This window comes from Rhyacophila brunnea, unplaced genomic scaffold, assembly GCF_057557595.1.
Source record: "Rhyacophila brunnea isolate RB1 unplaced genomic scaffold, BYU_Rbru_1.0 scaffold_4, whole genome shotgun sequence".
Classification (NCBI taxonomy): Eukaryota; Metazoa; Arthropoda; class Insecta; order Trichoptera; family Rhyacophilidae; genus Rhyacophila; species Rhyacophila brunnea.
Genome location: NW_028233068.1, coordinates 50,189,964 through 50,217,334, shown reverse-complemented (window position 1 = coordinate 50,217,334; position 27,371 = coordinate 50,189,964). Strand labels below are relative to the sequence as shown.

Sequence of the window (27,371 nt, the reverse complement as noted above, 5' to 3'; positions counted from 1 at the left end):
TTCAAAGGAGAAAAGATCCTGAAATTGAGTTTAAACAGCCCGAGATAAAATTAAATTTGAATGTCTTTTCAAATGAAAACAATACAAAGGCGTAAAAAACAAAATTAACAATTCTTTTCTAATATAAAAAAAATACTTAGATTCTTTGATCTCTCAGTAGCCTATTTTTTTATTAAAACATTTCAAGATAAAAAGAATATGGACTCATTAAACACGAATTATATTTTCCATTGAAATTGTAATTATCAAGTATACGTCCTTTTATAGACCTTTTAATATACATAAAATATTTTAAATATAATTTGAAGGTAGGTAGTCATTGTAATGTAAATCGTTCATTTTATTATTGACTTTGATAATGGGAAGAATAATTATTCTTTTAACGCTATTGTTTTATGATATATGATATTATAATACTTCTTATTGGTCATAATGCGAATTAAATAATAAATAATATGATGAACGAATCAGATTCTACTATTTTGTACACATATTTTTTTAGAATATCTTTTAAAGTAAACCAAACAATGTACACGTTATTTCCTCTCTAAAAACAATTTACATATTTCTACGTAATACATAACTAATGCATATTTGTATGTATATATTATTATATGTTATCATTTTAATGATAATATCTTGGATACATTAGGTATAAAATATAATATGCGTACACAGGACCTTCACGTATTTCAAATATTCAAAACTAGAAATCTATTAAAATCACAACGACCTTCTGAAGAAGACAATATTTCACTGCACTTAATTAGTTCTCACTGTCTTTTTATTCATATTATTGTAATATCTTTTCTGATAACTTAAACATGTTCATTTAACTTTAGACCATATGATTAGAACTCACCACATTAACCAATCCGCATACGTAACAACGCCCACGCAACTTTGATCAATTTTACGCAAAATATGGCTGGTTTATATATAACAAATGGCGTGACTTTAAATTCAGTACTAACCTAACCTAACGTAACACGTTTGGTAGGTCACCCAGGACAAAAACCAAAATTATAATAGTTATATTAAATTTGACAAATGATTGTATGCTAGTTGGTTAATTATTGTTTGCCAAACGTCACGGCCATATGCAAGTATTGTCAGTGTATTAATTGTTACGCTGGTAATTGAAGTATTAAGGCGACTCAATGGTGCAGTGCGTAAGGAGCTGGCCTTCCACCCGAGAGTTCTGGGTTCGATTCCCGGTGAGGATACAATATTTATGTATTTTTCTTAAAGCCATCTCAAGTTCATGATTGTTCAAAAAATACTAACAACCACCTAGTACGAAAAAGCAAGGACATGGTTGTAAAAAGTGTTAATTACGATTAGTACACGTATGTTCTTCCGTGTTCAGACTCGATCAAGTATTTAAAAAAATAATATTGTTAGGAACTTGTGGCCCAAACATAAAAAAAAACATAATCGTTTTAAGGGGATGGCACTTATTTTAACACAACTGTATTGCACTTTTAATTAAAATGATATATACAATTATTAGAATTTAGTATTTTTATAAAAAAAATATGGACTGAAGTCAGGCTGATCAGATGAGGTAAGTTATCCGAAATGATGGTACAGTAAACTTGATAATGTCATATGCAACTGTTTCCCCAACATCCACACCATGGTATGCTGCCTTCTCTCCTGGCGCTTGGAGTCTGCTTTGTTGCTGATAGGCTGAAGCCGGAATGGCCTGAGGACGAGAGACTGTTGGTGCGTTCTCTTTCCGAATGCGATGTGGTTATCTCCTGAAAGGAAATAACAGTTCTAAAATAATGCAGTGAGATTAATTTGCTGCCATGTTTATAAATGTATAATATAATATATTACTATGCTATTGAATTAATTTATGCCCTGCCTTTATAATGAAAAGAATCATTTTTTGAATAACGAATTTTTCATTGATAATATTATTAACTAAGGTGTGGATTTTTTTTAAAAATCAAGTGGGAAATTTCGATGTTTTAGAAAAATCGAGAGAAATGTGTAAACCGAAGCGTGTTTCACCAATAGTTATGTTATTATAATTTTAAACTTGTAAATTCAAGTGGTAATCGAATATGAGAAATTGAAACAATTTAAATACCATTTCATTTATAAACGTGCATTCTCTTGTAAATTCTGATAAAAAGTCATATTTTCTTACACTTATTATCTCACATATCTTCAGTGTGTGGGAAAAGTCAACTTTAGTATTTAAAATATATTTAAGTAATACTACGTTAAAGTTCCCACCACCACCTGTCATATATGCACAGCCGTGAATATGCACGGCCGCTTTCCATGACGCTTTAAACGTGTCTGAAAGAAGTGATTTTAAGTGCTCATTCCGTCCCGAGACGTGCGGCTGCAACCATGAACCTTATTGCTTAAAGAAGAAAGTTAAGATTTTTTTTTTGTTTTTGGACTGCCTCTGCTGTTCGCTGATGTTAAGCGCATACTGAGTGTCACGAATAGAAATGGATGAGTCTACAGAGGAGTCGGGACTATTCTGCTACCCATACGACGCAAATTCCTCGAATGCCGCAAAGTTGGCCTCGGTTGCTATCAGATCTCCATGTCCAATTGGGCCCGTGTGAGGACGGACCCTGGCAAACAGCTCAGTACGTTCGAGTTACATAAGCGGGCAATCCCAGAGGATGTGTTGAACATCTTAATATATATCTGTTTTCAATTATTAGACTGACGTCATTATTAGAATGTGTTGTCTCGATATCAGTTGTATGGCATACGCAGCAAACACACGTCCTAATGATTGTGCTATAATATGACCCGACATATCGACAATTATTAGAAGAAAATGCTGTAATATAATCACTATGAAAGCCTACGTCATGTCCATTATATCAAATTAGACAATTTTTATAAAAATAAATTTAACCTGATTGTCAAAAGATAAATATACACATTTATTATATTAAATCCCTTGGCAATTTTCAAAAATTGCTCCCAACATGAAAATAAGATTGCGGACCACTGATCCAAACAATATTCTGCTCTTAAAGCATTTTTCCCTGCTCTCACGTGGTATAGTTTCCAATCCCGATATTCTGGAAAATTTGTATTTTTATGCACCCGTCAATTACATTTTAGGTGAAAGCTGTTTCCTCATGTCAGGCTCACCGGGCACTAATAGCGAGGGCTGTGCGGCTGGTCAATGCACTCCCTAGAGATGTAGACATTTTTAGCGATGCATTATGTATTTTATTGTTTCATTCGTATTTTTTTGAATTGTTATTTTTTTATTTTATATCTTTTCTATAAAATTATTTTTTCTTTGTTTTTTTTCTCTACTAAGTTGATTAACCTGTATTTTTTATTCTAAATGTCATGTTGTGAATGTATTGAATTAATAATTTGCTATGTGCTCAATGTGTCTTTTTTAAATAAATGAATTTTACATTTTTACATTTTACACATACGTCGGGCTCCGGATCGATCAGTAGCGGGTTTGAATTCTGGTGTTTGTATGAAATTCTCAATTAAATAATTTAGTTACCAATGGTGTACATAATATAGCTCTTGTATAAAGTGTTTTAAGATGCACGACAGTGTTTCTGTCTACAACAGTCATGTCCAATTCCAAAGCCCATTTTGACCTTTTTTTAAATCGTAGTTTTTCGTGAAAAATCTCTCGCCGAGATTCAGAACTAAATTTTTAATGTTGGGAATAAAACCTGTTATATTAAAGATTTTTTTGATAAATAAACTCTCACTTAGAGTTTGGTCAGAGAAAAATGGCAGAAAAAGCTAAAAAAGACAATTATTGTTTATCCATATGTGGCCCAAGACACTTTCTTTAGACTCAATCTGGCAAAACGATGTCAAATGATTGGATACCCATTGTATACATCATATTTGTGGTAGCGTTCTTTTCGGCATATATCAAAATTAACACTGTTATAATAGATATGTTCAACATATTAATTATTGGTGGATATACATATGTTTTATTTATAGTAGACATAATTTTCAGCAATGTGCCGTATGTTGTTTCGATTTCGACGTGGACTCCATAAAGTAATACATGCATAAAAGCTCTATATACCTGATAACTGTCGTGCTTAAAATAATGTCTCGATGGACTATGTCCTTTCCTATGATTCGAGTGATCCTTTTTAATGGAGCAACCTTTATTGTGATGCACTTTACAAAAACCGCCAGTGCACTCCCCGAACTTTATTTTTTCCTCGCATTCTTCGCCGTGTTGGATTTTACCCCCACAAGAACATCTACGAGATGACAAATGGTTTTTCAACTCTCTGCTGGTCCCATGTTGTTTTGATTTCCTATGTCTCTTACAGTTAGTATAAGTCGGCGCCGTATCCTTAAATCTTAAACCGTCTGGAGAATCTAATGACGAAGATATGTCTAAAAGTTTATCAGCTTCTTCGTTATTAATTTGCACTGTCAGTAATTTTCCACATTCTTCTCGTTTAGCTGGATCCACTATTGTTGCATCTAACTTTAATTTACTCTTACTACTGCTTTTTCTTTTAAAATAAATTGAGAATCTTTTCTTTTTCCTCGAAGGACTCTTTGGAATCACTTTATCATCATGATTTATGTTTACTCTATCAGAAGATTCACTAAGACTCTCAATTTTAAGTTGTCCATTTGTTTTAGGCAAGATTTCCGGTGAATCAGATTCTGATGTCTCTATTGTTTGTTCATTATCTAACCGTTTACTAGTATCTTCTTTGAATTCATTTGGTGGAATATATTTTATTTCATTTTCTAGATTTCTTATGTTAAGCCTTTTTAACTTTTTAGGTAATTTTTTAACTGTAGCGTAAATTGGTTCATTGGATACGACTTCAGTTGGAGCTGAGTGTGATCTAGCAAAAAATGGAAACTTGTTCTTGCTTTTTGGAAGTATTTTTTTTCTTTCAAACATCATAACAGTACTGTTTACTTCAGTGGTCGTGTGAGTAGTTTGTGTTAAGTCAACGCTCTTCAAAACATCTCCTTCTGGTGCGTCAACACTTTCTTCGATGATAGGCACGGGGTCGTCATTTGTACTTTCAAAGAAAGCTTTTGGATAATCGTAATTTAATTCTATGTTCTTTTCAGTTCTATAAAATTGTGGTCCCATGTTTTCAACGCTGGAATCAATTATGACTACATCTGGCGGTGATCTATTTTCTACAACATTATTAGTTTTACATCCACAGTTACACCCACAACCACCACCAGCGTTTGCATTACTGATATTTGTTGTATTTTGAACAGTTGTCAACTGTTGTATGACTTTCTTTGTCTTGCAAACAAAATAGGAATCTTTTAAGTATTCTGGACTACTACTTGCTACAGATTCCATATCTCCCAGTAAATCTTCCACATTTCCCCCGTTAGGGAATTGTTTACGTTTTGGAATTGGAACGAGTTCATTTGATATTGGAACAAGGCACTTAACGGTATTAGCACTGCTGACGTCATCACTCGAAGTTGTTGCTTCGTTTCTTTCAACGCTACTTATTTCAACATTTGGAACTATCTGATACATATCATCGTCACTGGTTTGTATTGCTGGGATAATAAATCCGATCGGAGGCGCTATACACAATCCTTCAAAGTTATCAAATGAGTTGTTATTGTTTACGAGAACGTCTAAACCGGTCTTGGGAAAGATGGCTGACGGCGTCAGGCAGATACAGGGGGTTTCCGGTAGATGTGACGCGAGTGGAACTGTCACAACAGCTTTGAAGTATTCTTTATTGGGAGATTCCATTGTTGAGAAACCGCAATTGTCCGGCTTTAGTTCGCAAGGGGTTGGTATGATGTTGGAGGGTGGGCTTTGTCGGTGGCAGCTACTGGACGATTGGTGGACCTGCAACGAGAAGGTACACTTTCAATATTATCCTTATATATTGTGTGTCATCATGACATTGACTGTTTGATATTATGATTAATAAAAAGGATTGTTTGACGGGATATAATCCTTATTATATTGTTTGATCAAAGCTGTCTTTTCTAATATCCCACCCTCCTTATTTATTTTTTCAGGGTCCACCAAACGTCATAAATTTAATGTAATATTTTCAGTTACAAGATGCTGTAGTGACTATTTTATTTTCAAAAACTCTTCGCCATCTTCTTTAACCGTCGGATCACTGTTATATTTTTTTTTACAAGTTTTGATAATTCGTGCACACATTATAAAAAAACGCTATTTCAAGAAATATATTTTTGTACATCATTTTTATTAATTGTAGTACCTAGTTTGCAGCGAACAGTAATATAAATATAGGTCACAAACGTGGTTTAGCAATAGTAAAAAAAGTATAAATCAATATAATACATAATTATAAGCTAACATAAAAAAATCAACATTCATAATTTTGACAATTATTCTCAAAAGCATACATATTAGATAAATTCTGTATTGTTTTCGACTAAGTGAGATTCGAATACACATCTTTCACTTTCCAAGTGATCAAATAAATAATCGACTCAACTTTTCTCAAAATTTATAATAATAACTCTGTAAATTATCAGAGGTGTTTATTGGTATTATAGGTATTATGGTATTGGTATTATGGTATTATAGGTATTAATTGAGCACAAACACGGAAATTGAAAGATGTGTACTCTAACCCCACTCGGTCCAAAAAAATTGCTAAGATTTTTGTAATAGCTTCAAAACTTTATGTTTTCAACAAATGCACATACTTAGTGTATTTTATATAACGGACTTTACCAAAAATTCTTTTTTTTTTTAAATATTGAAGTGGTACAAACGTTCATTTCGTGATATTTTCTATGTATTTTTAGTGTATATTTTTAAAACATTTTTATTGTAAATCACCATGTAAAAATGTTAAATTGTTATGATGCTAAAAACGTTGGGATAACACATGGTATGAGAACGTATGTATGTGCAGAATGAAAGTTATTTAAATGATAATGCATTGCAAGCTTTCATCTGACTAACGTGACTTTACAAATTGAATTCAGTATCTCTCAAGAACCGAAATAAAACCATGACCGAGAGGCGAATCCGCTTGTAATCGATGTTTCCATATAAATCTTTCGCGTTCACCATTAAAACATGACAGACATGCTTCAGTTGAGGTTGAGTTGCGTGGAATAAATTTATTAGTATGGTGATAAGCATGCAAAAAACTGGCGATCGGCCAAACTAAATTAAACTAAACTTATTTGAGTTATTACTCACCACTTCTTCTATGAATCGAAATAAAAATTGAGTAAAAATAACTCCTTCCAGACGACCTACGCCTACTTATTATCTAGACATCTTTTGTAGTCTAACAAAAATGGAGACAATAATATAAATACACTTAATGTATCAAAGACAATATTATGAGAAAGCATATTTAACAGAACCTATTTTAGCAGTTTATATACAAATTTGAATGAATATTTAGACAGGCTTTATCTACTTAAGGGGGGACATGCTCGTCGAAGGTCAAAATTGAGTTTTTATTGTATTTTCAAACCATGATCCTGGACACTCCTTAAACGTTGTAGATAATCTATTTATATAATTTTAAGCCTTATTATCCTTTATAGTTAATTTAAACATTTGATGACTGCATAAAGTATTTTTGTTACATAAAATAGTATTCTTTTAAACCTCTCGCTCTAATGTTTTAGAATATAGTCATATTTCGGTACATAACTGTGCAGTGGTGTTAAAATTTTTTACATTTATTAATTTTTAAACGCATTTATGAAACCATTAGTATAATTTATTACGAGATAATTTTTGTAAAATATTCACGATAAAAAATTATATTGATAATCTCTGTGATCCCAAATTTGACAAGAATTAGGTATTTTATTATTCAAAAAATCGGCAAGATTAACACATTTGAAGATGATTCTAAAGATACTTATTATAAGCTATGTCTTTGACCATTCAAGTGTGATAAAAATCTAATGAATAATGATTGCTTTATAATAATTATTGACCTAAGAATAAGGTAGTGTTATTTTGAAATACGCCATTTCTTTTGAAATTCCCTAGTGGTTAAGCTGCAACATACGGCCGTAGCCATAAATTGACAAACTATAATTAAAGTAGGGAGTAAAATTATGTTAACGCGCGTGTTTGAACGTTTATTTTATTGAAACAAATATTAGCCTAAAGCCAGGAAATAAATAAAAACCATACCAAAACTTAACACAACCTACTGAAAAACAACCGAAAAACACTTGTGTTACGTTTTTTGTCTCAAATGACCAGAATAACAAAAACGATATTGTTTACTATAAAATTACCCTTAAATTATGTTTAGGTATATTTAAATAAAAATTTTAAAAAGGCAAACAATACAACAAACAATGTTAAATACCTATCCAATGATAAATGATGTTAGATAAATTAAAAATTTATAGATAAACTAATTTAAAATTTACACATAAATCAACAATTTCAAAGATATTTATTGTTTGATTTGTATGTGATGTTAAAAATTGTAATTTACTTTGCACTGTTGATAAGACCTTGGTAATTTCCGATACGAACACATAAAATAATATACATTAAAAATATCGAAAGTGAAATGATCTAGCGTCAAATCAATTAAATTGTACAGGTAAATATAATACTGTATAACGTATGTATTTATTTTACAATAAATGAAAAAAATATCCTACAAACCTTTCATTCATAACCTCAAATAATAGTGTATCCGGAAAAACGTTGACATACGAAAAATCGGCCGCCAACAGCAAGTTGCAAAAGTTATCTCGAGCATAAATTATTTGAAACCGTTGAAAACATCACTGCAGTTGTTTGTGAAACTTTCAACACACCTTTACTGCAAGCTAGCACAATCATCTTCGAGAAAGTCAAACAAATAACACGGGAATGTTAATGAAACTTCATAAAAAGCGCACTTTTATGTATACTTGAAATATTTTCCGCTTCTTGTTGACGTTAGAACAAGATGGCTGATACTACATGTGTGCCACATGCTAACTTCCCAGAGATTTTCGTAATACTAACATTCCCTGATACTAAATTACAGGACCGCTTCTAGGAATAGATGTGAGAAAAATTAATAAAATATTTTATTGAATTTAAAGCATTCAACTCAGGATCATTTTTGGCTTACGCTTATATTTTTTGGGTAAAATCAGTATGAATATTTATCATTCTCTGTTTGAGAAATCTGTTTTGTTTTTAGGATAAGTTGTTTCGTTAGGTTTTTGTCACGTTACTCTTAATAACTTTGTCTATTTTACGAATATTCAAATTCAGTATACAACCGTTAACGCGGTGACAATACATTCTATTAAAAAAATACTGTTTATCTGACTTCATCGATCTAAAAACTTCATTGAAATTTTTCAGATAGGTATAATAGCGCCTGTACACATGCATAGAATTACTGTCGGCTATTGTGCTTATTTTAAATAGTCATGACAATAACTGTTTACACGTAAAAGTGCTGACTGTCTCTCCAATCTCATTCTTCAAGAGTAAGCGAGACGCGAGTTTGTTATTTTATACTACTATCTGACAGGTCGTATTGAAAATCGGAGCTCAAAATGAGTATTTCGTTTTTTACCGGCATGTCTTCTATCGCTATCTCGCTCTCTATCGCTCTACTGCGCAGGCGCAGATCGAAAATAATCTTACTGTCGCGTTGAATTTTGAACCTTCCAAACTTGTTTGATTTATGCACGCAATCTTGCCAACTGCAGGATAATACACGTTTCCCCATACATTTTATTACTGTGCACAGTAAATCTATGCACGTGTAAACGGGGTAGAAATCTAAACAAAACTTCGGTGTAGTTGATCTAATTTTCGAGAAAGTGTAATCTAAAGATTTAATTAGTGTGCGTTGTTGTTTTACATGTATAGCAAAAGGGGGGGGGGGGATCCTTAATTGGTTCGCCGAAAATGGCAACGGGTGCGGAAATCGACTAGTATATTACATTTTAGTTAAGATGAACAATTGAAAATGTTTAGATATTCTCAATTTTCACACATCACTTTAAGTTGAATCTATAGTCGTCAGTAAAATGGCTTTCAGTGAACTTGTTAGTTTATAAATATCATTTCATCCAACCATTTCAAAACGTGTTTGATGAAGAGATCACATTTACATATTATAAACATACACATATACTAAAACAAAGTCACTCTGAGAATCACGGCAGCCAACAAATTGCATTACAATTTAATAGTCCGAGTGGAGAAAAAGTCTTGAATATACAAAATATTAAGGACGCAGTTTAGTTTGTGATTCATCTATCTGAGACAATAGTGTATACGAAAATTCATGATGCCAGTTTTCCAATATCACCTTAATATAATATTTTAAGCTCAACTCGTCAGTGGAAATGGTAAGACACGATTTTTTAAACTTCTAAAACAACTAAATCTCGTCTAGGCGATTTAATATCCAAATACTGTCCTGGTGACGTCAGTTTATTATAGTGAATAGATATATATTTTTGAGGCGTAAACATTGAAACTTTGCCAACAAATTTATATTGCTTTAAAACCGCGCAAACTGTCACAAATATTTTGGCGCTGGTTGACGTGGCCGGCTTAGTTTATGACAGTTTGAAAAAAGGGTTTCAAGAAATACCCAAGAATTATTGCATAAATTTTCCACAAGAAAAACATACAAATAATCATACAATACGAACAGTTTTCTGAAATATCATCAGATAAAAAAAACAGTGAATTTCTATGAAGTATTATTTATTATTTTACACTTTCGAAATTTCCCGTTGATTTGTCGATGGCTTTGTGATGAAAAATAAACATGTTTCGAAACAAATTGATAAATGCACTTAAGAAAAATATTATGCCTGCTAAAAATTTATACGGGGAGCATAATACGAGGTGCGTGTCGGATTGTAGAATGATCATATTGTAAGAAAGCATTAAAGTTATAGGGTTGCATGAGTATAGGAGTTGTGTTTTATGAAACGTCCACAAGATAGCTCTGTGGCATGCGTAAATAATAAAAATATTATTATCCCAGGTATAAAAAATTACTACATCATGAAAAAATAATAGTCTTTTTGAGAAAAATGTATAAGTGTATTAGAAAACTTAGAAACGCAGGATTGACTGGGATGCTTATTACAATAGGTATATTTTTGATGACAAGATAATTACATTCATTTTAATTTTATGTGCACTGAGTCTAAATAAACAATAAAAAAAAAATAAACTATTTAAAAATATGACTGCTTACAACAATCACTTACAATAATTAATAAACAATTAACATAAATCATGCACTAAGGCCTAAGCAATAAATTACAAAAATATTCTTACTGTTCCGGTTTTGGGGGGCGTTCGTGCCCCAGTTTCCTCGGGTACAGCCGAAAGCCCCCCTCTCCCAGCGCCTCCATCGCACCCGCCAACGGCGCGCAACTGAGGTCCTCCGGGAGTGTCACAGGCTGTATTCACGTCGTTCTGAACATTGCAGCACTCGGATTCGCAACCGCTGCAGCAACTGTCGGATGCCTGGAACCAAAATAATTGACACATTAGAAGCGTCACAGACACATTATTATACTATCGGCATGGGTTAGATTATTTACTGTACTAATAATTATCTGTTCAGCGACTATAACCACGTCAGTAAAATCTCTGGACCAACGTTTCAAAGCCTCTGTTGCCACTTATTGTCTACTCACTACTGGGCCAAATATTTAAAAGCATACAACTCTTTGTAGCTTAATTAGGAATTAATCAATATATTTCTACATAAAAAGTACGAATTTCTTTCTACTTCCATTCAAGAAATTTTTCTCTTGTTTATAAGTACCTATATTGATATCTTCATTACATATATATCTATTGCATATTTTTAAATCTAGACTAGATTATATATAATTACACTTTAAAAAATGTAGGATTATTTTTATTGAGAAAACTCAGAAACATACCAACTTTAATTTAAAATACTTCAGATAGCTGTTAGTCGCAATTATTCGCAAGAATAGTAGTTGGGTTTGCTTAATGGAAAAGAGCCATCAACCACAAAGTGAAAAATGTGAGCTTCGAATCGCTGTCGGTCCATTTTGTTTACAGAATTATGGACTCTTACCATGTACCTATACATTATACACTATATAATATAATATATGGATGTAATATATTATATTTTGTTCTTGTTTCCTTGTTTTACACGGATTTAGAAATATAATCAATTGAAACTAATATTATTAAATACTATAATGTGACCACATTTTTATAATATGAAAAATAATTTAATTTTATTATTACCGATTAAATAGAATACGCAAAATGAAAATATGACTTACCAATTACGATTCAGGATGGACCATCCAGCACTTCATTGGACCCGTCTCAACATCTTTTATAGTCCAATATTTTTAAATCATCAAAGCAGCTGTTTTAATCTCGGGGGTAGGTCTTTCATATATAATATTCAATTATGTTTTATCATTACAGCACCCATGACGATATTAATGCAAATTGTATTTAGTAATTATCTTCAGTTCATTATTCCGATATTCGTCGTTTTAAATCATTTTTAATCAATGTAGACTTTTATATTTTACTGACAATGAACAAAAATAATCATTTATGAGACTAACTACTTCAATGTGTTAATAATTTTAAATATATATATTTATATATATATTTAGATTACGATATATTGATCATTAATTTCCTGGCTGTTCATTGGGTTCTCAAAAGTGCCCAAAGAGAAAGCAATACCATCTATCTAGCGACTAGTAGACTGGATGGAGACAATTATTTCACAACGCAAAAATAAAACGCTAATGTATTTTATAATTTATTAATTAAATTGTCGGGTATGGTTAAATGCATAACATAACCTCCATAAGTTATAACGAACATAGTTACATGCCCAGAATAGTGTACACAATCACTGTGTACCTTTTAATTATTTTTTAATTACCACATTTAAATAACATGCTAATTGCATATAATGACCGTTTAACGGGGACACGGCAGGCGTGTCGTCCGCGTCGAACGATTTAAGTAGTTTTATGACTTTCAATTATTATTGCAGGTGAATAGGTAGGTATACAAAAATATACTGCATTGTATTATTGAATATTATCATGTTGCAAATATCAATATGCATAAAAAATAAGATAGACAATTTTGTTTATATTATATTATTATTTTTGGTTTGAATTGTTTATTGCAAACTTTGCTACACGGAGTTTTACAGTTGTAGTACGGTTGCGTAGAAATTTTCAGGATAACAACAGTCGTTGGATGAAGAGAGGCGTTGGTCCAATGTTGCACTATCTCGGGCCCACCCTGTACACGAGCCAATATTAATGTTAATAATTCAAACGAAACATACCATATTATAAAAGACAATTAATTGATTTTAAAAGAAATTATGTCGCATGACAAAATATTTTTAAATACCCTACATATTCAGAGGTGTTTAAAATTAGTTAATTAGCTAATCGTAGAAAATTAACAAGAATGACATTTGTGATATAGTACCTAAACATATTCTCTTACACACAATCGTAAACTTATGAAAGTGTTTCATTAAAATATATACCACTACCTAATGAATAATTCTCTATGACTTTAGCATATTTTTTTTTCATAACTAATATCAATTAATGTGTTGAATTCAAACGCATATTAATTTATTCAAATAATTTATTAACATGAGTGAACATTAAAAATAAAACGTTCACATTGTTGCAGTGAATAAAAATATAATCAGAAACGTATATATTCTTATTAAATTACCTTTATTTCAATGAGTTTTTGAATGAATGAACCATGTTTCAAAAAAATAAAAGATTCAATAAATTGAGAAACATCAATTTTCCATACGTTTTAAATCATTGCTTCGCGTTCTTTAGATATAAATATGATAGATGGACTTAGAGATAATAAATAATAAGACAAAAAAAAAACAAAAAAAAAACTTTAAACAAATCGAGATTTTTTTTTCTTTTCTGACATTGATGTATTTTTGTTGAGTGCTTCCATACGGTTGTATTAAGTAATATTTTTCTTTGGGGCCTTTAATCATTTGTTGGCTCAGTGGGATGAAAAAATAATCCTGACAAAAAAATCTACCATTTTATTATATCTATTAGATAGATTAAAATCAACTTTTTTTTAGTTAGTACTTTCATATTCCATTAACTGACCACAAGCTCAGCGTACGTACGTCAAAATTGTGCTTTTATGCTATTTTCAAAGCATGATCCTGGACATTCCTTATACGTTGTAGATAATCTGTATCATGTACCTAACCGATTTTTTTTAAACGGTCCATGTTCAAACACACACGTTACCATGATCTTACTCCTTACTTCATTTATCGTTTGTCAATTTATGGCTACGGCCGTATGTTGTAGCTTAGCCACTGGGAAATGCCAATAGAAATGGCGTATTTCAAAAAAAATACTACCTTATTCTTAGGTCAATAATTATTATAAAGCAAACATTATTCGTAGGATGTTTACCATATTTGAATGGTCAAAGACATAGCTTATAATCAGTATCTTTAAAATTATCTTTAAATGTGTAAATCTTACCCATTTTTTTGAATAATAAGATGCCTAATTCTTGTCAAATTTGGGATCACAGAGATTATCAATATAATTTTTATTGTAAATATTTCACTATAATAATGTCGACATAAATTTTACTAATAGTTTTATAAATGCTTTTAAATATTAATAAATATAAAAAATCTTAACACCACTTCACATGGACGTACTGAAATATGACTATATTCTAAAACATTAGAGCGAGAGGTTTAAAAGAATACTATTTTATGTAATAAAAATACTTTATGCAGTTATCAAATGTTTAAAATAAATATAAAAGATAATAAGGCTTCAAAATTATGTAAATAGATTATCTACAACGTTAAAGGAATGTCCAGGATCATGCTTTGAAAATAGCATAAAAGCTCCATTTTGACGTACGCTGAGCATGTCCCCCCTTTTGCAATTTCAATCTTACAATTATTGTTTTAGGGATAGGTATGATATTCATGCCGACATAAAATATTAGTTCAAGGCAATAATTACAACATGTCATTTAAATTAAAAATAATATTTTATAATAAAGTCAGTTACGAGTATATTAAAAATATAAAGAAAAGGTTAATTTCAGAAGATAGAAAACAAAACAAAATACAACGTTTTACAATAAAATATAATTTTAAAAACAAAATATAGAGCACATCACCGAAAATGTGTAATATGTCTCTGGGGGTGCATTCACTCTGTTGGTGTCTGACACGAGGAAACAGTTTTGATAGTCAGTATAGTCAAACCATTTAAACATGAATATGCATAGATGCGATTCTTGCATGCAGATATTATAACCAGGGTTAATGTGATTTAGTTACGGTTTCTATTGTCAACTATATTTACATCAAGCATATTGCATCACTTTCTCTTACCCCGACACCCCTAAGCTTGCTAAGTCTTGTTTCGTGCCTAAACTAGTGAACCTCACGGAAATGTGATATGTTTGTATTATCCTATATAAATTACTTAAGGCGATACTTCAGTGAAACGGCAAATAATTTTCAACTATAGGCGCGACGAAATTTTGGACTCGCTGGCACTCGGAGACCGAACGTCGAGGTGTGAATACGTCAATTTGTTTTGTAATGGCGACGGGGGTATTAATTCTTTAATCGTGTAAAGATGACTAAAAACGTTACCCATTTACTTTAAAAAGAAAACATGTCAATGAATGTATTATTATTGTTACTAATAGAACAATAAACAAAACATTAAATGGACGCGTGTTGGATTTATATGACAAATTATATTCATTATCGTCATTTGCACCCGCGATCCGCAATCCGCGCATCGGCTAGTCACGATCTTTTTAGACCATGCCTCAACTGAGGTATAGCCTTAACACAGTCCACGTTATGTGTTATTACGACTATATTTAATTGACACAGTTTATTAATCAGAATGTTTTATATTAAGTATGTATAATAAAAAGTCGAAACATGGTTTGCTAATATTTGAAAGAAAGATACTTGATAACGATATTTGAAGCCAACAATTAAGGTAGAGTGTGGTACATGTATCACGATTATAAAGTATTCCACAAATTTGGAAAACCTGGCATAATTCAACCATCCAAATTACAAAGATGGGTTGGTATGTCCACTCAATGACTTGGTTCGACCAGCCCGGAAAGATTTTCAGGCGAAACTATCTGGTCGGAGGAGTGTTAGAATGCCCAAGACGCGATGGCTGTATAGTAGTTAGTATCCAGAAAAGGTCAGAATGGCGACGGAAATTAAATGAGGCCAGGATCCACCAGGGCCGTTGCGTCAAGGATGATGACGTTGATGTTATATTATTTTAATTGACTAAGGAAAGTGAGCTAAGATGTTGTGAAAACTTCAAACGCCAATCATAAATCTTTTTTGTGTTTAACCGCTAACTGAATAAACAAGAAATATTTAAATGTTCTGGGAGTACGTAATAAAGTACTATTCAAATTCAAACAGACATTACTGTTATTAAAATGTTTGATTCACAGTTATTATTATTCATACTATTGCGATAGTAATACAAAAAATGGTTACAAAAGAAACACTAAATTAAATAAATACACAAAAATATGATTTGCGATTTTTATTCGAGTGAATTGTTAATCGTGTTAAAACTTTATTAACTTAATTAATACGATTTTAATTTCAAGGTAGAACGTATGATATAATATGTTCAACTGAAGGATTGTATCCTAATATATTTATTTGTGAGGATTAGATAATATTAGCCATTTGTTTAACTCTACACGAATTGGTGTTAAAGCTGTATTCAAAAACTGGATACTATACTAACATAGATTGGGGAAAAAAATCATCCAGCGTAATTCACGCCATGACCCACTCTCTGACCTGTGGGTCTATTCTATACTTATCGACCGCTAAAGTGATAAAGTGATGAATATTATCAAACTTTAGGGTAGGTTTGTATCAAAATATTAGCACTTATTGTAACAATTACACGAAGTTGGTTTTTATTGTTGAAATAAGTGCTATATTTTAACAGTACCTATCTTGCTGCTGTTAGAATAAAGCACGTATTGCAACAATAAAAACCAACTTATTGTAATTGTTACAATAAGTGCTAATACTTTGATACAAGCCTACCCTAAGTTTGATACTATTTATCACTTTAGCGTTCGATAAGTATAGAATAGACCCACTGGAACGTAATGACTAATGAGCTTACTTCGATATACAGAATTGCCAATGTAAGTATATTATATATTTAAAGACTATTTATGTATGTACCTACTACTAGTTTTATTACCATTTCCATTCCTTTTGTTTTAGATTTAAAAAAAATACTACTAGACTAACATTGATGAAACTTGAATAACTTCATTATTGGTTCTTCTAACACGGGCAACTTAAGCAACCTTCATACAATACAAACACTTGTTCGGCAATAACTACTGGACCAATATTAGTAGAGTACTTTATGGCTATCAATTTTATAAATATTTAGAAAACTTTTAATACAATTCTCGATATCTCAAAAGAAACTTCTTCACACTTGCAACAATATTAGGTGAGGCACGGGTTGAGAAGCGTGCTCTCAGAAACTGAATAAATTCTGCGTAAATAAATGATTTACAACAATATGGAGTGAAATCCCGGTAGAGAAGCGCGCGCCTATATATCAAAAAATTAATAATACGAATCAGTCTATTGTTTTATTGCAGTTGCGAAGAATGGACGTAGGCTGTTAAGATCCGACAAAAATAATGCACACTACACTTTATCAGTCATACATATTTGTTTTAATTGAACTAAAACTATAAATTGCAGATAGCATTGGTTAGTTTTCACAATTAAATTAAACCTTACGTAAACCAGCCAGAATAGCTAATAATCATAAAATATTCGTCAATCTATAAAACAATCTAAAATTATGTCATTAGAAGAATATTTTTTATCTATTATGGTTTGTTTTAGGTAAAGCTTAATGAATTTAAAAAAACCAACCAACACCATCTCTAATATTATGTACCTATTCTTAATTCAACGAAAACAAACAACTAACAAGTGAACTGAAAAAGTGTGCACTATTTTTGTCGGATCGCCCATAGCATATAAACTACTATGAGTTGGTTTAGGGAGGGTTTAATTGAATTTAAAAAAATAACCAGCACCATTTGCAATTTGTATTCATAGTTCAATGAGAACATACGAGTATGACTGACAAAGTTTAATGTGCACTATTTATGTCGGATCTAAATAGCCTACATTCACCCCTCATCACTGCTTCATTATGTATATCGGTTTACTACCCTTATTTAATGCTGAAGTCAAATGCGATTACTATCAATTGATAACTTAAATAAATCAGTATAGTATTAGATTACCAACAGGAATGGTAACACTTTAAACATAATACAGAGGTGAAAAAAGGGATGTTAAAATCAAAAAGACAAATCACAGCAAAAGAACATAAATGACGTTTTGTGGTCAATGAGACTAAAAACACCACCAGACTAAAAGGATGGAAAACATACCTACTCAAAAATTATCTAAACTAGAACATTTAGATGCATATGAAAACCATGGTATTATTTTCCATATCACCTCTTTTTTAAAAAGAAACCTCTGCAACTTATTCTTGATTTTATTCCCGGGAAGCTTTAAAACTGCTGGGTCTTGGAGACCACGGTTTCTGTCATCAACCGATGTGTTTACCTCGGGGTCTGAGTTGTGGTCGCTGGGGTTTTGGTGCCTGGATCTCAGGAGTCTCTCCAGTCTGTCGTACTCTCCTCGAATTGCTCCGACCTCCCGACGAAGTTGCTCATTCTCGCGTTTTAGTTTTTTGATATCAGTCTGTCCTGCAATGGAAAACGATACTTAAACCATTTATTGTCTTAAATTTTTGAATAACCTTTATTAAATAAGAATTTTATTGAAGTTATACTCCTTTAGGCGCGTTTGGAAAATCATATAAGAGTGTATTTTTGGCGCGTGACATGTAACACATAATTTATTTTTTCACACGAAAATAAACGCACTCGATTGCATTCGAACCACCGATTGTTCGGTTATCAGCCGAACGTACTACCATTACGCCACAGTATGATACTCCAATCATAACGATTATACAGTATAATATTATAGTTTAGATTTGTTCCGTTGCCTAGGCAGCGAATGTATTATTGTCGGCCATTTGCAATTCCTTACGTAAATAAACTATTACACGTCATAGTGGCAATTCTTACTTTAAAAATAAAAACAACGATAAATAATTATATAATTTAGTAATATAAGTTAAAGTGTATAGAAATAAGCCAACGGCGTTCCAATAATCGGTGCTTTTTCTTGAGTGTGTAATTTAACAAGATAATTAAGAGCTAGTCGAAGAATCTAGGTTATCACAAGTTTTGTTTTTGTTTTGTTACGCCAAAAAAGTATAACTTCTAACGCGCGTACATAAGTACACACACCGATTTTTTATTAAATATAACTGTAATTTTAATACTATAATTTAATAAGTTATTATATCTAAACTTCATAATTGTATTTGAGTTAACGAGATTCTTTTAATTCTATTTAGTTTTAAAATATAATGTTTTTATAACGTTTATAAATGAATAAACTAAATCGAGTAAGCGAAATTCTGTTGTTTTAATAGTTTAAATAATTCTAGGAAGAAATAGCAGCTCACCATTATTTTTAAATATACAAATAATTACAAGATAAAAAGAACTTTTTATATACAACATTTTTAAATTTTCTGATGAATCATATAAACTTGACTTGACTAGATTAAACGATCAAAAAAAATGTACTTGATAGAAATAATACTGTAATGTCATTTTGACATTCATATTGATTTCCATAGTAACGCACTTATATGTATATTAATAATTTAGTTGCTAGGACCCCAGACCCCTAGCAACCAATAATAGTGGATTGAATTACGGATTTCTTCCGAAATAACTTTTCATACAAAACAGCATTAACTGAAAATGAATTCAATTCTACTTAAAGATGGTTAAAAGAATTTAAAAAAAATGCATTGGCATCGTGTTCTGATGTATTCTAAAAGTTTCAAATGTCCAGCTAGTCGAGAAGTTAGTTAAAAATCGATTGCAAGATTTGTACCGGATAAACAACCACCGGAGAAATAAGAATACGACCTAAGAAAAACGTTGTAGAATACTCATACTGGTTGCAACTAGTTTTCGAAACAATGATGTTGGATCAGTTGGCAATGTTAAATTGAAGCGGACGAAATGCCATTATTCAATTGATTTATAAATGGCGTCAGGAGTAGGTAATCGGAAAACTTTTAAGATTTTTCTAATATTGATAGTTTTGAGAATAAAATAGTCCGAATAATTAAATATTGCATATTATTATTTTGACCATAGCCGATCCTAACAGGATTATATGGGCCTCTACAGAGTGGAGGTTTGTATTAACATTTTTTTTAACGAGAAATAGATGTTAGCCACTTTCTAAACATATTAGGTCCACACTCTCATTTCAAACACAAATTGAAAAACAATACATATGTTAATTTACCAGACCCAAGATTCGAACCTGATACCCACGACCACAGAACAGATAATAAATAGAATACCGATAGGCAATATTCAATACGCCACATGGTGAAGCAGGCTTTTGAATGTGTGAGTGTCCTACGAAAATGAAGCACGCATTATGCACGTGCAATAGTGTGTGTAATACACTAACATTAAATGAGCGTAAATGCATAAACCGAGAGCAGTTTTTAGTATTCGACGTAAAACGTATTCTTAACATGTGTGTAAGTTTAACCCGGATTCTTCCTTACTCGAGTCGGTTACCTGCTATCGCCTTACCCGTTGTGTATTTCAGTTCCCATTATTTCTGAGTTCCCTGCCCACGACATTATAAACCGACGTGCAAGCTGCTCGGCCATTGTACGCATATACATATTAATAATCGTGGGTATTCTGCGAATAAGTATTAAGTCAAAAATACTAGTTTTGAGATAATCGAGTTTGAAAGTTTGGACGGTCTTAACTTGTTTTATATATATAAAAGGCAAATTCTTTTCTGCGATATTGCTTTGAGTATGACTTAGTGCAGTTTCGCACCCAGAATTTTGTGAATATAGCCTGAGAATGAGAGAAGCAAATGCACTAAGTCCCTTTGGTGCATTTTATCTGAATAGATGTATGTCTTTTTGACTTGTAACATAAATTATCTTCGCCAGTTTTATAGATATGACTGTGTGTGTTTTTGTAGACTATAGAGCGTACTCTTAATAAGATTACCTCATCATTAAGTCAAAACAGCAAAATTTTGACTTAGTGCTTTTTCGCAGAATACCCATAATATAATGATAGAATGATAGAATAATATAATGAGAAAAATAAGTAAATGGAAAAAAAAAATACAAACTACAAAACAATAGTATTTATTACATACAGTTTAAACCGTCATGCAAATGTTTAGAGAAAAGTCGTTTTTTTTCTGATAGCATACCAAATTTGTTAAATTTTTTCAATTTTATAATTGATTGATACACAGTTTAGATCCCTAAAATTAAAATATTATTTGGTATAAGAGTTGTTTTCACTAGTGTGTCAAATATTTGGCAATTACATATTATTTTAAGAGTATATAAAAATTCTGTCTTTTGTTTCTATGGATAATGTTCAGATTTTAATAATTATATAGTCACCTCTTTCTACTTCTGCGTTAATATTAATCGTCCTTAGTCGTAATTCTTCATTTTCATATATCATACCACGGGACGATTTTCTATCCAACCTGAAAAATAAAAAAATACATATAAACAAATTTCCATTACTCATCACCAACCATCACCAACTATGGTGACAGAGAATTCCTACAATTCTGTTTTCAAATTAACCAAACTAAATGTGTTTTGTTTTATAGATATTATGAACAAAACCATTTTTTCAAAATAAGAATATAATCAATCGACGTATTTTTAATTCAATTTATTTCAATACGTTTGTTTATCTTAAGTTGTGATCAAATTGAGATGCATGGCATGTCACTGTCACGCTGTCACGGCGACAAATTTAGTCTATGGTTTCGTAATTTTGCAGAATATTTTGAATGATCACCACCTTTCTAGATTCAATTATAGAGAGTGCCAACTCTAATGTATTAGTATTTTGAATTATTATTAATTATTCATGCTAATTTAAATTAATTTAACGTGTGCGTACGTTACAATGACTTGCAATATTATATCCATAGATAATATTTTTAATATAATCCAACCTGCAGACAATATATAATAGACAATATTATTATAGAAAATACATAGTGCCGACCACTAAAAACAAAAAACGTGATTTTGACATGATTCGAAAAAGTTTAGATATATAAAATATTCTAGAATATGATAAAAACGTTCAAAACGTCATGCAGGTGTCGATGCAGTGCGGTTCAACGTGAGTTGACCTCATTGTTGTTTTGGTGATTTCGGCAGATTTTGCCAACTGACAATGCTCGTTTAAAACTTCAAAATGTGCTACGGGATGGGAGCATCAATCTGATAACATTTTAAACACCAAGAAAAATGACGTTACACACTTTTTCCCCGTAGCGGCCGCTTACTGTGACGTCACGTGATGCGACATGCACTGCGACATGCACCATAATATATTTCGCGCCTTATCCATCTCTGTTATCGTTTAGTACGAGGGTGGGTCAATAATTCCTTAGAAAAAAGCATTAAAACAGTTTTTATTTTTATTTTTGTATTTTTTTTTTATTTCTCAACATAATCTCCTTGGAGCTCAATACACTTGGTTAGAAGTTTCTCAATATTTTTTAAACCGTGAGAAAAATAAGTTTTCGGAAGGTCCTCAAAATAAGCATTTGTCCGATCGATGACTTCTTCATTTGAAAAAAAACGTTGTCCACTTAGCCATTTTTTTAAGTTTGGGAAAAGGAAAAAGTCACTGGGGGCTAAATCTGGCGAATACGGTGGGTGGTCGACCAATTCGAACTTCAATTCTTCAATTTTAGCCATTGATCATAAACATGTGTGAACACGGGCATTGTCCTGATGAAAGAGGATTTTTTTTCTGTTTAAATGAGGCCGTTTTTCTTCAATTTTGTTTTTTAGCTGGTCCAATAAAGATGCATAATAATCCCCTGTTATTTTTTTTCCTTTTTCCAAATAGTCAACGAAAATAATTTCACGTGCATCCCAAAATACAGTAGCCATAACCTTACCAGCTGATTTTACGGTTTTCGCCTTCTTTGGACATGGTTTGCCTTCGCAATCCACTGCTTTGACTGTTCTTTCGTCTCGGGAGTACAGTGGTGTATCCATGTTTCATCTACAGTCACAAAGCGACGAAAAAATTCATCCGGATTGCGTTGCATGAGCGACAACAGGGCTTTAGAGGCCACCACCCTATTGCGTTTATTGTCGACTGTGAGCAAACGCGGCACCCATCTTGCAGATATATTTTTCATGCCCAATTTGTCATGTAAAATAGAAATGACGCTACCTTTTGAGATCCCTGTAACCTCAATTATCTCACTCAACTTTAATCTTCGGTCACTTAACACCATATCGTGGATTTTATTGATCATTTCTGGTGTAGTCACCTCTACAGGACGTCCTGAGCGTGGTTCATCCTTTGTTGATGTACGACCACGTTTAAATTCATTTAACCAGTTATAAATAGTTGCAAGTGAAGGAGCAGATATGCCGTGAACTAAATCCAACTCATTTCTTATTTCCTTTGCTGTTAACCCTTTTATATTAAAATGTTTAATAACAGTTCTAAACTCAATTTTTTTCCATTTTCCATTTTTCCATTTTCCACAAGCAAAATTTTTTTTTAAATGTACGAGAAACACACAACAACCCGACCAATCTGATTGAAACTTCGCAGCATACTGAATCGGTAGTGCCGCTGCATGAAAACAAACCGCTTACAGTACTAGTCGCACCACCTGTCGGCTTTTCTAAGGACTTATTGACCCACCCTCGTATATATAGCAGAATGAAACATGTTAGGCTATGTGACACATGAGTATTATTAGTACTATTATTTTTTTTTTAATTTCAAAAACAACATATTTACCTTCTGTTTGGCTTAATGTTGGCATCCTTCCTGCGCGTTCGCAACATGCTACCTCCTGACATCCCCGACATGATGGCGGAGCTTTTGCAATCGAATGCCTGTAAAATATTAATTTGTCATAATATTAATTACTCATGTATACATTGGAGAATACTTGAGAACAAGTAACAACGGGTAATGACACTCGTATCGTGTTTTGGTTGTGTGAAGTGAAAGAACAATAAAAATGCACATCCATTCAATCAAATTTAATTAAAATAATAGGTAGGAACATTAACTGAAAAATTAAACCCTTTTCACTTTCACAATTTCATCCAGTCGGTGGCCTTTACGCCCAAACTTCTCCATTAGCCTGTAAATATGTTGACGTTAAAATTCTACAGCAGTTTATCACTTGAAAAACGAATGTTTTATGTCTGTTTTTAGATAATACAGCAGGGCTCGAAATGGACCGGAACGCACCGGAGCGCCGTTCCTGTTCGTGAAATCGGTAAAATTATCGCTCCGTCTCGTGGAATAAATGATTTGACCGTCTGAGCTGGATAGGCCATATAATAGAAAATCTAACACAATTATTTTTATGAAAAAAAAACACATAAACTTTGATAACTTTACTATGTCAAAATCTTCAGAAAACTGTCGAGCGCTCCGGTTCGTAAATTTATCAATTTCGAGCGGTGTAATACAGTATATTATGTCCTATTTTTACTTCCATAAATTTTATATCGAACGATCCGTGGAGGGAAAGTGACAATGATATTCGTATTTATATTCGAAGTGACAAACTATGTTAGGGATATGGGTACTATAGACGTAGAAAGATATTTGCAATTTATACTAATATTGTTCACTGTTATTGTATTAAAAATTACACTTTTATTTCAGGGTCTGAAGTACTTTGTCTCAAGCAGGAAATTTCTGACAAAGTTTACCATATACGGCTGGTGAGGTGGTTCTTCGGAAGAATCTGGATTATGAAGTCGATGACAAGTATATTTCCAAGTCACGGTCACCGATGGACAAGCAATATGTTAATTGAATATTAATTCCATACATTTTTCTTTATTATCTCTATTGTTTGTTACCTAACATATTTCATTAAAAATAAACTTGACATTATATTAACACTGTCAAAATAATCCATTGTCTTTCAATACAAATGTATGTTGGCTAGTGCGTTTATGTTTATCTCAGTAAACTATAATTTGTACATGTAACAGTGTAACTATATGACAGGAAGAAACTCAAGTAATTTTGCACCAGAGGTGAAGTATTGTAAATCAACACTTTCAGTAGAGAGGTAAAACAAAATCTCGAAGTTGCTTATTCTGTCATTCGATCATTTGTAAATGAATATTTGCAATTTTACAATCCAATAAATAATATACTGGTTTCAAAATAACATGATATGTTTTTTCCATGTTACCTCCAAACGGTATTTAAAATTTGTGGTCTATTCTTGTAGTAGGCTTTTATTTGATAAACATCGTGTATTTCTTTATACATATATTATTTTTGTTCATATTACACTTGTATAAAAAAGATTTTCTAAATTTATAATTTGCCACGATATCGTTTCAATTTGAATGCTTCACCGCCAAAGTTAGACACATGCAATTGGCGACCTGAGCCATTCATTGTTCTCATTGGTAGGTATATTTAAATATTTATATATCGAAAATATTATATAAATCATTCAGTTAGTCGCACCATTAACAAATACCAACGCTGTTTACCTGAGCTATCATGTTCATTAAAATTAAACTCTACGATTATAAAACCAAAATTAATAAGGAATAGATAAAATGGCTAAATTTGGCAGATACGACACTTTCCTCTGTGTTATTGAAATGTTTGCAAATTATTGTGAGTTATTTAAAGATTCGTATTCATCATCAGATCAGCCTTGACTCTGCATTATTTTAATAACGTGATGTATGTTAATAGCAATGACTACAGTTGATGGTCAATAATGGCCTAACAAATCGTACCAAGTTTATGTTGGAGAGCTTAATTTAATTACTTGGTCGAGATGCGTAAACAAAAGCTTCCCCGTTTCGCAGAATCTACGCAAGATTATTTAAAGGCAGGCATTCCTGATCGATTAGACGAGTCGGAAAATTGACGGCTCTGGTAATTTTCGAGAAAATACACTGTGGAATTGATTAAAATAAAACAGAGTAAATCACACACTGACAATAAAATTATTATAGACATAGAAATTGATAAAATTTCGTTTCCTTCCCACCACACTATTAATAATTGCATTGTCTTCCAGATCTCCAACTAACATTTACGGCTATATAATCCAGTGGTGAAGAGTGGAGGTAGGTTGATAAGATCCGACATAAATAGTGCACAATAAACTTTGTCAGTTATACGTATTTGTTTTCATTCATTCACCTACATGGCGCACGTGGGTCCTTAAGTAGGTATGTATAAAACATCCCAATCTTATAATTTATAATAACATGTTAATTTTTAATGAATTTATTAAATATGTTTCTTAAATATTCATTGAAGGTAGGTATGCTATAACGTGAATAACGTAAGGGAATGTGAAATTAATTTCATATATAAGTAGTTGAAGTTCGGTAAATTTCCATTGAAAGCATTTGAATATGACTTTTTTTACTAAATAAGTTGTAGTTAGTGATGGCATCCGAAGTATTATTGGAATTTATTATTCAAGTACATTATACTACTAGCCAAAGTTTTATACGCCATGTGCCTAAAGCGTCAATTACATTGAGCTTTTTTATGAGCTGATTATTGGCAAATTTATAATCTGCCTGTAAATTCGCCCAGTGTAATCATCGAATAAGCTAATAAGCAGGTTGTAAACACTCCACCTAGAAAAGTTGAAAGCCGGTCAACTTTTCACACTACACGCCGGCGTGTGGGCTTACTGCGTCTGCGCAGTAGAGCGATGGTGGTGGAAAAACGAACTACTCATTTTGAAATTTACATTTTTGACGTTTAATGGAAACATTGTTATGGAGCGTAGCGACCTCCCGGTAAAAAAACGAACTACGTTCCGTCAAAATCGCTCGCTGGCTTGTGGCTTATCAGCGAATGGAAAGTTTTGTGTGTAATCATGAAATCGCAGTAGCTGAACCGCCCGCTTTTAAATTCGCCAATAAGCAGCTCGTAAAAAAGCTCAATGTAATTGACGCTTAACTAAAATTTTATAAATAAACCTAGAATATTATATAGACCTGAAATACAAATTATTTGTGAAGTACCATTTTAGTCAACATCGATTAAGTTCACCTGTCCT

General features: G+C 32.0%; 1 protein-coding gene across 2 annotated transcripts in view; it reads right to left on the bottom strand.

Annotated features, from left to right (window-relative positions):
* Nucleotides 1-528: 528 nt before the first annotated feature.
* LOC147067484 (uncharacterized) overlaps nt 529-27,371 on the bottom strand; it is a 55,502-nt gene continuing 28,659 nt past the window's right edge. Inside the window, exons 2-7 of one of the 2 annotated variants that reach the window (XM_085954108.1) lie at nt 24,092-24,189; nt 21,694-21,782; nt 18,708-18,850; nt 11,288-11,479; nt 4,064-5,845; nt 529-1,763 (exon numbers count right to left, since the gene is read on the bottom strand). In XM_085954108.1, the coding sequence (XP_085810234.1) occupies nt 1,608-1,763; nt 4,064-5,845; nt 11,288-11,479; nt 18,708-18,850; nt 21,694-21,782; nt 24,092-24,189 (2,460 nt within the window). In that variant the 3' untranslated portion in view covers nt 529-1,607. Of the gene's footprint in view, nt 1,764-3,309; nt 5,846-11,287; nt 11,480-18,707; nt 18,851-21,693; nt 21,783-24,091; nt 24,190-27,371 lie in introns of those variants that run through there. The other variant, XM_085954107.1, reaches the window with a different exon arrangement.